Source organism: Bidens hawaiensis, unplaced genomic scaffold, assembly GCF_021521415.1.
Source record: "Bidens hawaiensis isolate Kalapana, Puna unplaced genomic scaffold, B.hawaiensis_p1.1 tig00004151_1, whole genome shotgun sequence".
Taxonomy (NCBI): Eukaryota; Viridiplantae; Streptophyta; class Magnoliopsida; order Asterales; family Asteraceae; genus Bidens; species Bidens hawaiensis.
The window spans coordinates 1,016,214-1,034,939 of NW_027491246.1; the positions used below are offsets into that span (position 1 = coordinate 1,016,214).

Consider the following 18,726-nt stretch of genomic DNA (forward strand, 5'->3'; position numbering starts at 1 on the left):
TTAAATTTTGGGCTAGCATGTACACCTAAGTGTTTTCTTACATGATGAAATGTTTTAAACGATTTTATATAGGCTTGCTAGTATATGGTAGGCCTTGGGATGTTATATATATATATATATATATATATATATATATATATATATATATATATATATATATATATTATTGCTTGGCCTATATTTGGCGATGTTGTAGTCTTTTCGACTACTGATGTTGCGTATGCCTACTTTGTGTTTGCATGCGTTGATGTTACGTGTTTGGGTTGTACGTTTGTTCGACCCTGATGTTATACGTGGATGTTATATATATATATATATATATATATATATATATATATATATATATATTGTTATATATATAGGGATGTACTTGAAAGGATGTTTATATATACATTTTGTATATGTATGTATGAGAATGTTTAGTTTTCGGTAATGATGATTTAATGGATGCACTCTTTTATTTTTAAACTTTTGGTATGACTATCATAATTGTTACTACTGATATTATTTACTTAAAACTTGAACTCACTCAGCTCAAGCTGACTTTGTGTGTATGTTAGTGTGAGTTTCAGGTTAGGAAGAGGATGCCTTATCGCTTGGACGTGCACGAAGCTACTTGGACGGTGAAGGGCATACGTGGATGGAAGAATGTAATTTGAACAATTTTATTTTAAATGGTTTTATGAATTATATTTAAAATTGGTTTTGGGCAAAATTCCCGGGTTTTAGGGAACTTACTTCACTATTTATGTTTTCCGCTGAATTTACACTCTGAGATGTTTGTTTTAAAGGAAGAAACCGTTTTCAAATTTAATTATTTTCATAAGTGTTTTGTATGAATACCAACTGTGAGGTTCTCGGGGTTCGGGGCCCTACAGTTAAAGTTAAATGCTATGAGTTGGGGTTAGGATATGAAATGGATTTTGTGGTTAGTTCATTTACAAAGGTTTATATTTGAGACAACAAAATAAGCAAACGATAATTATTGATATTTACAAATGAGATTTACACGGATATTTGTAGCCTTTGTTTGTAACAGTCACATGATGGTTAATACAGCTAAAGGTGTGTTTAACAGACACTACTCCTAACTGCCATATTCACTAGCCTAGGATAATGCAATAATAATGTTTCGTGACATAAATTATAACATAAGTCTTCTAATTTGTTCCAGCCGTATAATGTCAAGATTTAACGGACCAACAAAATGAACAGACACGGACATGCCTCCGTTCGTGTCATTCGGCTAGTATATATTATTACTATGGTTTAAGGTTTATGCGTTATACTATATATATATATATATATATTGTTTACAGGCCATTATTATTATTTATTAATTAGGGTTTATTATTATTATAACTCCCATCAATCGGCCATGAACATCCAGGAATTGAAGACTCCAATCATATTATAATTCAATCTCCCACGAACATTGAGGAATTGAATGAACAATGAGGGATTGAATTCTCCAATCATGTTGGCCAGCTGTTACAAGGAGTAACCCTCCAATGAACCGGCAATTGAATGTATTCAATGCCAATCGATTGACATGAGGAGCCATCTGCTATAAGAATCACCCACCTTTGCAGTGGTGAGTTCCATAGCATCACAAAAGCAGGTACTGCAATTTTTAACTTTCACCCTAATGTTATGCTTGAATGTACTATATTGATTAACTTAATTGGTCTCGATTGTGAAATCGTAGAATTCACGACTTCCTGTTCTTATGGATCCCCATAAAATGGTTAAAAAAGAGGCCATCTGCCAGGTACATATCCACATGGTTATATATAAGAGCATTCCCAACTCATTCCTCAAAATTATGTGAGGAGGGTTTGTAAATTATAGGGTGGGGTTTGAGTGGTTGTGAGGAGAGGAGGGAGAAAATTTATATGGGAAAGTTTTATTTTAGATACTGGATAATTTTTTAATATTTTCTTAAAGTAGTTGTGAGTGAAAGAGAGAGAAAACATGATAATAAAGGTATAAAAATTATTATTTAATTAAACAGGATATAGAAAATAAAGTGTTTTTTAGTGTAATTATATGATATATATGAATATAGGGCAGGGAACGGGCTGGGAATGCTCTAACAAATTCATTTTAAACCCAACAACCGTATCATAACACTGGGTTGTACTTCACACTGAGTGTGACTGTCATGATGAGCGACTTCCTGCTACGCATCGGCATCAACTGGTAAAAACAGAGTCTCCCTTGGAGGTACATCTCAATAACTTACACTTTTATTTTTTACCATCTCGTTTTATATAGTGCGCTCTTTTAAATTCCCGGTTTTTATCTGTTCGACTCGATCACTCATTGTCTCTCTGATTCTAATAACGCCTGTGCATGCTGAAACGTATTTGGGAACTGAACTCGTTATCTTAAGGACTTTGTTAGATCTTATTTGCTTTTGCATCTCTGATTACTTGCGCCTTTGAGATATTTTTTGACCTCATCAGTTTATGACATTCAAAGTACTCTATTGCTATTTTTGTAGATTTACTCTCGTGCGGCCGAGTTTCTAATAGGTTTAATTGAAATTTTAAAAAATAGAAACTAATAGATTTTAGGGGTTAGAACACACAAGAGATTAAGAAACTATTAACTCAAAAGTTAGCATACTATATGTTCATGAAGAAAAATAACTAAAGTTTGACCATGATTCCAAATTAGATGGTCAACGGTAAATCAAAAGGGTTGTGTGTTGCCGGTTTTGGTGATAGCCATTTGGTTTTGGTCAGGAGAACCGCAGTCTAAGGTGTCGGATGTTTTAACTTAAAACCGTCTTCCTCATAATTTTGGCTTTTTAAATGTTCTGTTGTTAACTCCTTTAAATGTTTGTTTAGCATATCTTTCTAGATCTCAATTGTGAAATGTCATTTCTGTCCTTATCCCTTAATTGCGAAATTACCATGAATGCCCTATTCTCATTCATCATCAAGCAATCAAGGCCGCTGTTATATTAAATGCTCCCCCGGCGGCCATCCAAGTGTCTTTACATCTGCGGAGAACCTTTCGTCTTCTCGTTTCAATGGAATGGTGCAATCAATGAACGGTTATGTTACCAACTGAATTGCCGGCGTCCGTTACATAGCTTTGCAACAAATAATGGGCCTCGAGTTTCATCGTCACATTCACTTCGTTCCAGTTTCATCCGTTACAGGTTTCGAGTTCAAGTTCTTCATAAATTTTATTTTATTTTATTTTATGATTAGGAGTTCTATCATATGTGTTCAATCTTATACGGCTTCTAATTAATGTGGCAAATTGCACTAAGCTCTATAAGCCTCACTACAAATAGAAAACAAACAAGTATGCAGGATTTGTGTAATAATACTTTGAAGTTAGATGCCATCAATTTATGTTAGCATGTTTGAAACATATGATCTGAGCTGTTTTGCTTTGACTTCATCATGGTGATGGAGATGGTTATATTATGCTTTTAGTATCTCATTGATGCATTAATCTGCTAGGTACTTTATTTATTATTGGTGATTTTTTTTAAGAATTGATGCTTTATTATAAAATAACCATGAATCATAAATAAACTATCCTTTGTTTTAAATCTAGAAGTGATAAAGCTCTCCCTGTTTGTTTTCTGATGTCGTTGTGTCTCTAGATCGTTTCATAACTCTGCATATCTATTTTTAGTGTTTATGAAGATTTTTAAGTCGTAATTCATTTCGGTTTGTCACTGATGGAACCACACACTTTTTTAACTATGCATGCATTTATTTATATAGCTAGAACTAATTTGGAAGAAGCCGGATTCTCCAAGTAAGATTCTGGCGTGAAGCATTGACAAGTTAGTATCGTCGGGTTTCCAGGTTTGCAATTTAAGCTTGCAGCTTGGCCTATTGTATTTTATTAATGGTTTTGATGTAAGAACGTTAGATGAAGCACTTTTATACATGTTGATGATATATGCTTTGTCTTTTCAGTTTATTGCTATTTTATTTACTCTGAATTGAACTTGGTGTGTGACAGTCCTACTATACTTCCTAAATATCTAATGGGTAGAGCAGGAACTGTTTTGGTAAATAGTGAAATGGGTCGGGTTTGCTTTAGTTTGATACGCTTCTTGTTTAAAGTTTTATTTTCTTAATTACTTCGGTCTCGTTTTTTTTTTACAATACTGAGACTTAATGTTTTTTACAATGTTTGTTAAAGTTTTATTTTCTTAATTACTTCGGTCTCGTTTTTTTTTTTACAATACTGAGACTTACTCGTGGGTAGTATGGGTTTGCTTTAGTTTGATACGCTTCTTGTTTAAAGTTTTATTTTCTTAATTACTTCGGTCTCGTTTTTTTTTTACAATACTGAGACTTAATGTTTGTTAGAATCATGGGCCACCCATACTACCCACGAGTGGACAACGGGAAATGTCCATATTTATTCAGAAGTTAATGCAAATATACAATTTGAAGCTCATTACGACCTTTAGTTTGGCCGATAACATGAAAGAATAGTTCTATTCTCTACACAAGTACCTCTAGGCATGCTAGAATAATGGGCATGCCCACTGGGATTATAAGCTAAAACCTATGCAATAGTTGTTTTACTCGGTTTTAGGTAACGGGCCTAAGCAAGTTAGCCTATGACTTGTAACATGTAGGGACACTTTTATGGAATTTCTACTAAAAAGTGTGTATATATATATATATCTGTTAATTATTAATGATGCCTTAGTTTTTTATAAAACAATATTATAATAATACTTTCCTTAATATTTGAGATTAACAGACTTTTGCTGTCTTTCAAAACAATTTAAAACAACAGATTTTAGCTATTTTCAACCTATTTGACTCATTTGCAAAAAGATGTATTTGAATGTTTGATCCATTTATAAGCGAGCGGGACAAAATTGCTACTTATGTTTTTTTGTAGTTTATAGTTGGCAAAACAGACACGTCAGATTGGTTCGTATGGATTGGTATGAGTTTGGGTCACAATCGGTTGTTTTGAAAAATATTACTTTTGGTTCAGTCAAGGATTCCCGGTCCTAGCTAAAAAAGGAGGAAATATAATTAATACTCTATTTTTTATAGTGTAACTAAGATAATTAGGATTAATTTGGGCTTATTTTTAATTTTAACGGACTAGGCTTATTATTATTATTATTATTATTATTATTATTATTATTATTATTTGTAAGGTAATTTGTCAGTTCATGTTTATTACTTGGTAGGAGGAATGTACACTTTTAATGAAATAAATGTCCTCTTATTGCAGACATAGTGTTTGGACTAAAAGCAATTACCCGACATATTTATGGTGCTGTAGGTCTGTGGGTAGTGAATGACGTCATGTAAGGAATTAATGGTAAAGTCTCATTTTCTTTTGTGGAAATATTTCAAATGAAACATCCATTATAGGTTAACATTTTACGATAAGCAATATACTTTTGGTAGGTTTGGTGCATGCACTTCATGTGTTTATTAGTGTGTTTAATCACGCCTAGAACCTGCAGCAATTGTTGCTTGAGTTGTACTATGCGCATGAGAGAATGTTTATAAACTTCCAGCCTATAGTATAACACCCTGGCTAAAGCGGAAACGCCTGAGTGTGACGTATAGGTTGCTCAAACACACATGACACTATTAGGTGACCATTATAACATTATTTCATTTAAATCTTCATGTAACACAAGTTTATCAAATAATACAAGTTGTAACAAATAAGCAAACAAAATGATAAGTTTCTTTGAATATCCTACAAGCATGTTATGTGTCTTCTAACTTTCATCCTCGTATCTTTACACTTGTAACATATGTATAAAATAAAGTCAGCTATGAACATAGCTGGTGAGAATCCCACAGTTTGATATAATACGTAAAAACCATACAATTCCATGAACTTATGAAATGAGCATATAAGGGTTCTTTACACTCGATGCAATGAACTTGAGTGTAAAGAACAAACGAAGGTCCTTTCCAGTTGGGGCTACCAACGTACTCGGATAATGAGGTCCCTTTTCCACTCGATACAAATGGACCTGAGTGCAAAGGGGGCGTATGATCATACTTATTGAGGCAACCACTTGAAATCCATGTATATAACAAATAAACAAGTAAGCACACAAGTACATGATATGAATTATAGTTTGTAAGCAAAATTGTAAATCTTGAAGTTTGATAATAAATACATATGCCACCCCAAAATACGAAAACGGTTAAAAAGGGGTTGTGAGAAACTCAACTCGAAATGAAAGATAACTTGAAATATAAACCGAAAACACAATAACGAAATCGAAGCAACCGAACATCTCGAACTATAAATAAAATGAATATGAAAATTTAAAGACTAGTTTACGGGATAACAAAAGTTAACTATTTGTTGGGAACGTGTATCATTTTATTATATTTTATTAGCATTTTATGGCGTTTATATATTTTATAACTTAACAGATTCTGACGTTTTAAATTACTTTAATAATCTTTAATTAATAACTTGATACTAACATGAGATTTATTATGTTTATAAAACATCGATTTAACGGAAATTTCATCTTGAAAACGGTTACGTTTTAAAGTTGACGAAGTGAACATTTGATAATGTTTTAATTGGGTTTTAGAAACTTTAACAATTCAAGTTCAATGATTTTAAAAATATCTAATGGATTGAAGTTTAACAACTCAAGTTCAATGATTTTAAAAATATCTACTTAACGTTTAGCGCATTAAAACAAATAAATTAAAGTAATGGAAGAATAACTAAATTTTAACGGTTTATAGTTAACAAATTAGTTTGGGTTAACGAAATATGGAAATTGGGTTTTGGTTGAAAATGACAAATTAAAATTTTATAGCATTTTATTTGGTTGCAAGAAATTCATATATAATTTTAATTGATTTATTTAAAAATAATAATAACTTGTTTGATTCATATTAATTTAATTATAAGGTATAAAGATAACAAAAAAATAACATTTTATGGGCTGACCCGAGTTCAAACCCGGGTCATCCAACCCACACAAACACATGTTAACCATCTGAGCTAGCTTAAGAAGATGTTTTAAGATTAGAACAAGATATATAAATATTATAATTTAAGTTCCTCATCTTCCCCATTCAAACCCTAAGTTCCAATTCCCTTAATCCGTTCAATGTTCGTCCAAATCATGTTAGGGGTTTCGTTAGTCGGTACATAATGATTAAAAACATAAATCAATTACCTGAAAACTTAAGTGCTTGTCGGTGAACTGAGTTCGCCGCAGTTCGGATCTTTGCCGAATCATTTCATGATATAGAGAGAGTTTTAGAGGAAGAAAGTGATTGGGACATGTTTAGTTGAAGGTTATGAGCCTATTTATAGGTTTAATTGGAGTGTATTGTGATTAATGCTCGTATTGACGTTTTGATTAAAATCCAGCCGGTTCATCGGGATTAATATGCTTGAATTGGTATGTTATAAATCATTATAATTGATGACTAATGCGCGATATTGGAGTCTAAAGTTGTTACCATGTTTAGTTTGGTCAAAAACGCGAGATTTATGGTTGTTTAATGGCTGGCCGGAAATCCGGAGTCGCCAGCGGCCACAGGCCGAAAAAACGGGACTGGGGGGCTGGTTTGGGATAATTTATATTATATTATTATTTTAAACTCTAATTTACACACTTGGCCCCTCGACTTTCAGAAATTATTAAAATTAAGTTAAAATTATAATTCCAAATAGAACCTTGAACATTGAAATTGATATTTATTGAATCGAAAGTTATAGGACTATTTTCTTCACGTAATATACCCGAAACGTTAACAAATTATTTGAACTTTAGATATTAAAATCCCGAGGTACCGTTAAATGAACAAAATGAACGAGAAAGAAACGAACGATAAACTCATAAGCGTCTCTACGTGTGTATTATATTATCGATGGATGTTTAACCACGAAAATAACGAATGACACGTAAAATACATGAAACGAACTTGAGATATAAAATAATATATATGTATATATTTATAAACAAAACTGAAAATTCGAAATGGGTCGGGTTTTCGGGTTTGAAAAGTAATGAATGTTACATATAGTTAGCCTTTTCTTTATATATTGGTAAACATACACTTATATAGGCACTTGTGAATAAGGTTTATATATTGACGCCTTCCGGCTTGCAGCTATGGGATCCTGAAAATAAGGTCCCATCTGATACATATAATCTCCTGTTGAAGTTGTTATGATAACAAGTTCTTGCTATTTCAAATTGGCAGCCTTAAATCCCTTAATAAAGGCAATTTAATAGTTATAACAATAGTGTTACAGGAGATTGTCACGACTCATCTAGAGTCATAAATAGCAGGTTTGTTACTGGAGCCATTTACAACTACGCGTAGCAACTTGTTACTAGCTACAATATCTCTAAAGTCAGTTGTGACATGAGCTTGAGCTTATGTCTATGTACATGAGATACATATACATGTCTGTAGTTAAAGAGGAATTTTAGTATTATCATTGAACATGAACATGATTCTGTATCTCATTCCTTTTTCACTAATAGACATCATTTAAAAAAAATGTTGGTAATTATACATGTTGCTTTCAAACTCATGTTTTCTTAAATTTTTATTTTTTTTAATCAGGCTTCCTAGAAACATTTGACACAGAGGATTGACAATTTCGATGAAAAAACGGATCAACATGTGGGGGGATATTCAAGTTGATTTAGGGTGAGGTATGCTTGTGAGGCCTAATAATCAAACTACTGTGTGTGAGCATTTCTCCCTATGTTCATGCGTGTATGTTTGGTCAGCAAGATATATTTATATTTATACCAAAAATTAGCACATTTTTGTATAAATAACATTTTTAAGAGGTTCGACTGCCACATAATGTTTTTTGACAATCAAATTTAATGCACAATGAAATGGGATTGCAGTGATCAAATTAAGACTTGTACATACATGCATCATTTATGGCCTTCAAGCATAATAGGATCTTCTTGAAGCTTGTTAATTACCTACCAAATGTAGGCTAAACCATCACTATAGCCACAAAGAATACATGTATCGGGGCTCAACTTTGACTGCAAACTCAGAATTAAAAAGAAAAAGTAGATTTTAAATAAAGTAAAATACATAACATTTGAATATGATTGGTGGTTGGAAGGAATGTTTTGGTTACCTTAACAAAAAAAAATGTACCGACATCACACACTTAAGACTTTAAATAGGTCATTTCTCAGCTTGTACTACATTAAAGAGAGAGATGTTGTAAGATAATAAAATGTTAAAAGATAAAAATACTAAATGGGATTACTTTAGTTTGATACATATTAAAATACAAATCAAGGAGTTGGTTCTTTGGAACCCCAAAATTGTGACAAACAAGCCCCTATCAACAAATGAATCCCATTGCCTTTATAATACCATCGCAGACACTTTGGGATATACATTTGCCCTTCAAGTGACTAAAAAGTTTTGCACAATACATTTATTCAAGACAAATAACATGGACACAAATACCCTTCAACATGAAAAGGGAATATGTTAGAACGACTTCCTTGAGTCCAATGGAACTATATTTCGTCGTTTCACACGCTTGGTCTGTGTTTACGAACGTTGCTATTAGATTTCACATGATAACGGATGACGTTAAAGAGATAGCTTTCCTTGCTGTTCCATCAACATTATTTTTTAGAGCCCATTTAGGAAACATTGACAACTCCTCGCACATGCTCCTAACTCATAGAAGCCACAACATATCATACAGCCTATGGTCCGTGCTCCAACATAATTGGATCCCCATGTACACAACCCCAGGAATCCCACAAATATCCTTGTACTCGTAATTCCCCATTTCCATTACGTTACATACGAAAAACTGTTTGCTATGGCTGGCATAAGAAACCTATATGAGATTGTGGTCATCACCAAACAGTTAGGACGTCCCAACCACATTAACTGGTTTACCAGCAAAGGGAAGGGTGGGGGGGGGGGGCAATCTTCAGTGACCCTTGTCTCTCCCGCTATTTAAGCATGTCAATGTCATATGGTTTCCTTAATTGTCATCACATTCCTACTTATCAGTTTTTTGCGCCCCGAATATTTTTATAACACCACCATCTATTCAATATACATGCATATGCCAGTATGCATGTTCACAATCAAATCACGTATGCCCTCCACTTTATTCTTTTCACAATTCGTTGATTGACAACTTTGTAGCTTTAACTTGAACATTTCTTTCATCTCTTGATTAAATGTCAACCCTAACTACTCATCAATTAACACGCATTCAATCTTTTATATTGATTAAAAATCAAAACACCCATAAACCTACTTTATTAACAAATATTTCACAAAACACGATTTATCAAATATATATGCATACGTCAATATTTTAGTAAGCACCCTCGCACAAAAAGCAACATCCAACAAATCATATGTACATGCGATAACGCGCTCGCACTGATAACCCATTACACACCAGACCAAACAGGTTCTGTTTGTTTTTGCTTAAAAAGTCTGTAAGAGGCTTACGTCTGCGGGCGCGCAGACATAAGCTTCTGAATACTGTTTGTTTTTTTAGAAGAAAAGATCTGAAAAATGTTTTTATGGTCTTAAAAAATAAGCTATTGTTCAACTTGTTCACACTTCTTCACATCCTATCAACACCCAATGTCTAACACCACCACCACCCACCGTGCGCTACCACCATCACCCACCGTTCGTCACCATTACCGTTCACCACCATTACCGTCCATCACCACCACCACCCACCGTCGGCCACAAACCACCGTCCACTACCACCACCCATCATCCGTCACCACCACCATCTACCACCCACCACCACCGTCAGCCCCCACCACCGTCCATTACCCCCACCACTGTCCACCACCCCCCACAACTATCCATCACCACCACCCATCTTTCACCGCCTACCACAAACGTCTGCCACCAATCGTCCACCATCACCCACTTTCACAGTTCGTACACCACCACCAATTATTTTAGCAGTTTACATACGTTAAATAAACTTTATCTACTGTGATATGTATGATAGGCCAGTTTATGCAGACGATATCCAGTTTGTAAAACAAACAGTATTATATTTATAGATTACAGACATTCAGATCACATCTTGAGTTGCAGACATAAAATCAGATAAATCAGATTATAGACAGTTTTTGTTTAAAAAAAAAACAAACAGCATCTACAAAAATAATACGTAGAGATAATTTACGAGTTGACTTTTGCCACATATTTTCTTTCAGTGTGTTTGACTCTATGTGGAAGTTTGAATAGAAGGCATAAAAGTAAAGTACATGTTGAAAAGCCTAGGTTAATCATCAGCGTGTGCATGAGTTGTTTCGGGTCGGATCCCATGGGCCTTGAGCTTGGCCGTGTAGGTGGAAGCGTGTTTCGATCATCTGCAAAACCCAGATCACACAAGTCCCAAATTTCTGGTTTGTCATTCGATTTACGGCTTCAATTTCTGTTTGATGAAAATGTATAAACTAATTAGCAGCAAATGTTCTAGATGGAGATATCGAAGAAAGTTCTCTTCTCAAGAGCCAGTCAAACTCTTGTGGTTCAGTTTTGCCATATGTTGGTGTTGCTAGTCTTGGAGCCATATTGTTTGGATATCATTTAGGGTATGTACATTAACAATTTATTAAGATTGTTACATATTATTAAAATTGATCATTTATATCATTATTTCAGTGTGGTTAATGGAGCACTAGAATACCTTGCAAAAGATCTTGGTATTGTGGAAAACACTGTTCTACAAGGTAACTTGTTTTCAATTAGTAGTATGTTGGCACTCGTGTACGAGTCAAAAAGGTTGGTGATTAAATTGGTTGTAAACAAATGGGTTCACGCGAGTGTAAAATATGGGTTGGTTAACGGGTCGTAAACTGGTTGGTGGGTGTAAAACTTGATTATTTTTTACGGGTCATGTCTGGACCTGTCCTTTTCTGAACGAGTCAAACAGGTTGTCGGATTAAGCGTGCAAAACCTGATTATATTTATACGGATTATGTCTGGACTTGTCTTTTTTAAACGAGTCAAACAGGTTTTCGGTTTACAAATGTGATGTAATCAAGTGGTGAGTGCGCTAAGTAGGCTTTAAACGAGTTGTAATAAATGGGTTAAACGAATCGTACACCGAATGGCGGGTAATATTATTATTATTGTTATTATTATTATCATTGCAGGATGGGTTGTTAGCACGCTTCTCGCTGGTGCCACTGTTGGCTCGTTTACAGGGGGATCACTTGCAGACTGTTTTGGTAGAACAAAAACTTTCATATTGGATGCAATCCCCCTTACAGTTGGAGCTATTCTTTGGTTAGATATGCTTTTAACTTTTTGTAACATTTTCATGTATAAATCAAACATAACATGATAAACTTTTCCAGCGCGACAGCAAAGAACGTTAAAACCATGATAATAGGCCGTTTACTTTCTGGCATTGGAATTGGCATATCATCTGCTATTGTCCCTCTGTATATATCCGAGGTAATCATTTACGTCTTCTGACTTTCTGGTCAACACCTTTACAATTCTGACTTTTTGGTCAGCGTGTTTTTTAGATCTCGCCAACTGAAATTCGGGGCACGCTTGGATCCATCAATCAGTTATTCATTTGCATTGGGATTCTTGCGGCTTTGGTAGCTGGATTACCCTTAGCTCGAAACCCTATATGGTAATTGGCTTAATCATATGTACATTTTATATATATTCAAACTAAGGGTGTAAGTGAATAAGCCAAGCCGCTCATAAACTACCTTTATACTGACTCGCTTAAAGCTCAAACCGAGGTTATGCTAAGCTCATTTAGTTAATGAGAACGAGCCCAAGCTTCACATATCAAGTTTGACTAGGCTCGCAAGCCTAAAGCAGACTATTATTTATACAAATATATATTTTTTTATTTAATATCTTAAATATATAGAAGAATTTCATACCCCCCTATAAACCTGCAAGATTACATATTTTTGCAAATCGTGGTTGATGAGCATTGTATATTATGCATTGAAGTTCACACTAAATATATATAATTACATGATAAACATTATTATATTTAAAGCTGTGACAAAAGAAAGTAATTAATATTCATTATATAAAATTTTTAGTTTCACATGTACATGGAAATATTAAATATCTATATAGGGGATAAAACAGTTAACGTTAATATATTAGGTGGAGAACAATGTTTGGCATTGCCGTTATCCCCTCTGTTTTACTTGCACTGGGAATGATGTTTTCCCCCGAGAGTCCTCGTTGGCTCGTTCAGCAAAGAAAAATGTCACAAGCCGAGCAAGCAATTAGAATATTACATGGAAAGAATAGGGTCACCGAGCTTATGCAAGATTTAAATGCATCGGGTCAAGGTTCAGAAAAACAAGATGCCGGTTGGTTTGACCTTTTCAGTTCCCGGTATTTCAAAGGTATTATAATAACACCTAAATTGGAGTTCATTGCATAGGATTAAGTTTGATTAGTAGCAACTAATTGTTAATCGTTTAATGACAGTTGTCAGTGTTGGTGCCACCCTTTTCTTATTCCAACAATTGGCTGGAATAAATGCTGTTGTATATTATTCTACTTCTGTTTTTCGTCGTGCTGGAGTTACATCTGATGTGGCGGCAAGTGCTTTAGTCGGGGCAGCCAATGTCTTCGGTAGAATAAGCTTGATCTTTACTATTCGCTAAAAACAGCTTTAGCATCATAGTTGACCTGTAGTTGACTTTTTTCAGGCACGGTAATCGCGTCTTCTTTGATGGATAAAAAAGGACGTAAAACGCTTCTCATCACAAGCTTTACAGGAATGGTATCATATGATTCACATCGACATAAAAATCGACTTATTTCGTTTTCATTTTTTATTTAAATTTAAGTGAATTTTATTTGGATCAAGGCTGCTTCAATGCTGCTGCTTTCTTTGTCATTCACTTGGGAGATTCTAACACCTTACTCTGGACCGCTTGCTGTCATTGGAACTGTCTTGTGAGTCAAATTGCTGACTTTTTTTAACCTTAGACCATGTGTAGTAGATGGAGCCCTTATGGAGGCATTTGCGCCATGTCACCATAGGGGCTTTTTTGCAAAAAAAAGGGTGTAGTGGATGGAGCCCCTCCCAATCATGACCTCATTATTATTATTATTATTATTATTTTTATTCAATTTTTAATAAGATTAAAACAAATAAAATTTCATTAAATAAAATAAATAAAAAAATTTACATTAAAATTAAAACACTTCGTTAAAATAAAAAAAAATATATAAATAGTACTTCAAAAATATTAGTTATCAAGCTTATATTTTTTCATAATGTTATCACCTTTTAATTGGGCTAGAGCCCGGGCATATCCGGTGAGGTGGTCAATCGGTTCCTTCAAAAAGGCGAGATCTTTGTCCACTTGCCTCTCTTTCAATATCTCAGCGAACTCTTTATCGGTTGAGAAGTTTGTTGCATTAGTTGAAAACGTTGATTCCCAAGGTCGTGTATAACAGCGAGTCGACGGTTCATTTCATTGAATTCTTCTTTCATTTCGACACTCGCACCCACCGACGACGACCCCACCTCTTTCCCCTTTCCACGACTTCTTCTACCGCCCGGTCGAGGCATCTTCGCATACTCATCCTCATTATCACCAAAATCAATATCGTTTAAGTTGAAGTTGAAGTTTCGAGCATCGGACTTTGGCGTTTCTAGATCAACCGAGGACGAGGTTTTGGACCTTTTTGGTCATCGCCTACTTCCGGACCCGATGGGGGATACGGCGCCCCACTTAGGTTGATCACAAAGATGATGCCAACACTTCATGTAATTATAAGCCCTCTAGTATTTTGGTACTCTACCCACGCCGCCGAAATTATGTTCGCATCATTCGCACCACTACCCCACCTGTTAAAAATCCATTGGTAAACCCCCTAAAAGATTTGACCTTTGGCTTTTTTACCTTTGCTCGAACCGGTTTGTGTGACCGGCTCTATTTGCGTCTCCGTCACTGTCTCATCTTATGTCACCGGCATGTTTATAGTTGAACCAACACCCATTTGGTTATAAACACCGACTTGTAAGTCGGGCATCCCTAAAAATTGCATGTACGACATCATGTTCGGGTCGAATTAAACACCGACCGGGTAGTTGGGGGTTGGTTGACTCGCTTGGGTGGTGTTCGGTTGAGTCGGTTTGGTGATGTTCAGGCGTTGATTGGATGCAAATTGCCCAAAACCGAACATTGACGGGTTGAATGGATTCATATTGTGCTGAATTTTTTGTTAAAATTTAAATATTTTTTTTGTATATAATGGGAGAAAGAGTTGTGTTTAAAAAATGCAAAAATGCTGACTAGTTGGGTTATATAGGGTGTAGATTTTGATAACTAATTTGTTTCTTTGTTTTTCTTTTTTTTTTCCTTTAGAAATGAGTCGTTGACAACAACTACTTTTTTTAAAATCATCACCCTCCCCGGCGCTTTACAAAAAACAGCCAACCCTCATTTTTAACCCAAAGCACCCGGGGCGGCGGTGTACCCTGCGCTTTGGGGTGCCTCCACCACCCACAACGCCCACTATGTTGGAATTAGACTTGTAAAGGAACTGAATGAACACGAAAGGAGCATGCTTGTGTTTGTTTGTTTGTTTAACTTTTAACTTAGCAAACGATCGAACACAAAAAAACTAAATGAGCGTGGTTTTTTTGTTCGTAAACAAAATGAATATACTTGTGTTCATTTATGTTTTTTCGTTAACAATATAAATGAACGGTTCACGAATGTAAACAAACGAAAATAACTAAATGTAGTCATGTAGATGCATGAACCTAACTAGCTAAAACCAATTAAAGTAAACGTGAACAACAATTGAACAAATTGTAACGAACTAAAAAGTTTAAATGTATACATTAACGAACATAAACAAACGAACATAAATGAATATAAACTAATAAACATAAAGTCATAAATGATCATAAATGAGCGTTCACAAACATAAGTGAACAATGGGAAATGTGTTCATGCTCATTTGTTTATTAAATAAACGAATATAAACAAACTTCCAGTCGAACGTTTCACTGAAGCTTGGCTCATTTGCAGGCCTAGGCTTAATACTTTTAAAAAAAATCATAAAAGAATCATGCTTATGTTGGTTGATCATGGTAAAATGGTAACTAATTAACAGGTACGTGCTGTCATTTTCACTTGGTGCGGGGCCCGTCCCGGCTCTGTTACTACCAGAGATCTTTGCCTCCAGAATACGAGCAAAAGCAGTTGCATTGTCACTTTGTATGCATTGGGTAAGTTGTGAATCGAATAAACAATGTTTAAATTAGGGGTGAGCATGGTTCGATTCGATTCGGTTATGGGGTTTTCATAACCGATCATATTTGGTTGTAAACGATGCGGTTGATTTGGTTATTGGAAGATGATTGGGTTAACCACCTGCTTTGGTCTTGGGTAGGGGTTGCAAACGAACCGAACTGAACGATACCTTGCTCATGTTTGTTCGTTAAGCATATACCTGACAAACGGACGGTTCACGAACACATAACCGAAGATTTCTTCTTGTTCGCGTTCATTCATTAAGAAAATGATTTTGTTCGTGCTCATTTGTTTTTGCGCGTTAAGTTCATAAACGAACACAAACGGTCACATACACAAACAAACAAACAAACATTTGTTGATTTGAAAAATAAAAATCAACATTCTTAAGGTTATAAACTTAAATACAAATTAATAATTAATCAAAGGTTAAATGTAAGTTTAATAAATTAAAAAATATAAAAACCTTTAATGAGTGAACGCAAACAAATGAACATGAACAGATGAAATATAAATGAACAAAAATCTAAACGTTCGTGAACACAATTGAACGAACGCGGCCTCTTTACATATTTGTTCATTTAATTTAATCGAAAAAAATTCCTTGTTCTTGTTTGTTCATTTATAAAACGAGCGAACGCAAATGAATGGTTCGTTAATGTTAATGCTCGGTTAATTTACAGCTCTAATCGTGGTTGGATTCAAATTAATTTCAGTCAGTAAATGCAGTTAATATATTTTGCATTAATACATTATTTATAAAAAAGATGTATAGCAAAACTTTCTTGAGATATAGCATATGATTCATAAGAAAAGATTAAACAAGCCAACTGGACGGGCTCGGTTTTTCTGCTCACTTGTAATTCTAATATGGACTTAACAAGTAACAAACGGTTACTTTACGGTTGATCAGATAGCAAACTTCTTTATCGGGTTGTGTTTCTTGAGTGTGGTGACTACATTTGGCATAAGCAAAGTGTACCTTGGATTCGGTTGCATTTGTGTTGTTGCTGTTATGTACATAGGTTCTAAAGTTGTTGAAACCAAGGGGCGATCATTGGAAGACATTGAACGTCAACTTAGCCCACCCATATGAAGGACTTAACAAATTTACATTTTCATGGTAATGTTTATTTTAATTGATCTTAATATGAAATGAAATGTAGTAAATGCAATGCAAATGGCGGATCCGAGATCTTTTTTCTATTCTATGGTGTCTCTGTCATCATTATTTTACTTGGTGTTCGGATTTTTGATACTCTGAGAATCCTTAGTTTGGGTTGGGCCAGGTTACTTAATAAAAGAAAATTCTCAAAATAGCCCTTTTTAGAGAGAGAACTCCCATTTTAGCCCTTTTTTCTTCAAAATCTTTTATAATTTGGACTTGCAAGACGCTTTGAGAAAAGATAAAAATAAAGAGGAAGCAGGCCAAATTTTGAAAGAAAGTCAGGTAAAAGACGAGATTTGGGGAATAATGCCGTGCAAGTCCAAATTATTTTGTAATCTTGGAACAAAAGTCCATATTTTTTCAAATCTTTTTTATTCAAAAAACCGTCTTGAGAGACAGTTTTTTTATGTTTCCTACATTTCCCGTCCATATTTTCAAATTCTTAGAAAATATATTTTTTACAATTATACCCCTTAACCACCACCACCACCACCACCTTGAACCACCACCATCACGTCAGCCCCACCCCATCACCACCACCGAACCACCCCCACCCCCACCCCATCACCTCCTCAGGACCTTTGTCTTCTCGAACACGAAGTTTGAATCAGAAACATTTTGTTATTACCTGGAGCAGAGTCACATCACATGTAACCGTCATTTGCTCCTATTATTTTTAGGCTATTTTATGACAAATGTGCTCAGGTACTATGATTTGAAGGTTGGAAATGGAGCTGAAGCAGTGAAGGGATCTTGGGTTGCAGTATGGTTTGTGGCACATTTGTATTTTTAGCTCTTATTGTATTCTTAAATGGTTTTAGAGCCTATGAAGGACTGTTAATTTTGTGTTAAAGTGATTAAGGTGGGGTGGGGGTGGTTCTGTGGTGGTGATGGGGTGGGGCCTGACGTGATGGTGGTGGTTCAAGGTGGTGGTTAAGGGGTATAATTGTAAAAAATATATTTTTCTAAGAATTTGAAAATATGGACGGGAAAGATAGGCAACATAAAAAAACAGTCTCTCAAGACGGTTTTTTGAATAAAAAAGATTTGGAAAAATATGGACTTTTGCTCCAAGATTACGAAATAATTTGGACTTACACGACATTATTTCCCCAAATCTCGTTTTTACCTGACTTTCTTTCAAAATTTGGCCTGCTCCCTCTTTATTTTTATTTTTTCCTAAAGCGTCTTGCAAGTACAAATTAAAAGATTTTGAGGAAAAAATGGCTAAAATGGGACTTCTCTCTCTAAAAAAGGCTATTTTGGGAATTTTCCTTGA

At 34.8% G+C, this 18,726-nt stretch overlaps 1 protein-coding gene across 1 annotated transcript; it reads left to right on the forward strand.

The window, feature by feature from the left end:
• Positions 1-11,331: 11,331 nt before the first annotated feature.
• On the forward strand, positions 11,332-17,376 carry LOC143625621 (plastidic glucose transporter 4-like). The gene is made up of 12 exons (XM_077095906.1): positions 11,332-11,413; positions 11,476-11,602; positions 11,673-11,740; positions 12,167-12,299; positions 12,371-12,470; positions 12,545-12,657; positions 13,155-13,402; positions 13,488-13,634; positions 13,712-13,785; positions 13,873-13,961; positions 16,140-16,254; positions 17,193-17,376. The coding sequence occupies exons 1-12, from the start codon at positions 11,332-11,334 to the stop codon at positions 17,373-17,375; spliced, it is 1,479 nt and encodes a 492-aa protein (XP_076952021.1). The 3' UTR covers position 17,376.
• The last annotated feature ends 1,350 nt before the right edge of the window (positions 17,377-18,726 follow it).

Coding starts and splice junctions, on each gene's coding strand:
- LOC143625621 (XM_077095906.1), top strand. CDS start 11,332: ATGGGCCTTGAGCTTGGCCGTGTAGGTGGAAGCGTGTTTCGATCATCT. Junction 11,741..12,166: donor GGAAAACACTGTTCTACAAG/GTAACTTGTTTT, acceptor TTATCATTGCAG/GATGGGTTGTTAGCACGCTT. Junction 12,471..12,544: donor TCCCTCTGTATATATCCGAG/GTAATCATTTAC, acceptor CGTGTTTTTTAG/ATCTCGCCAACTGAAATTCG.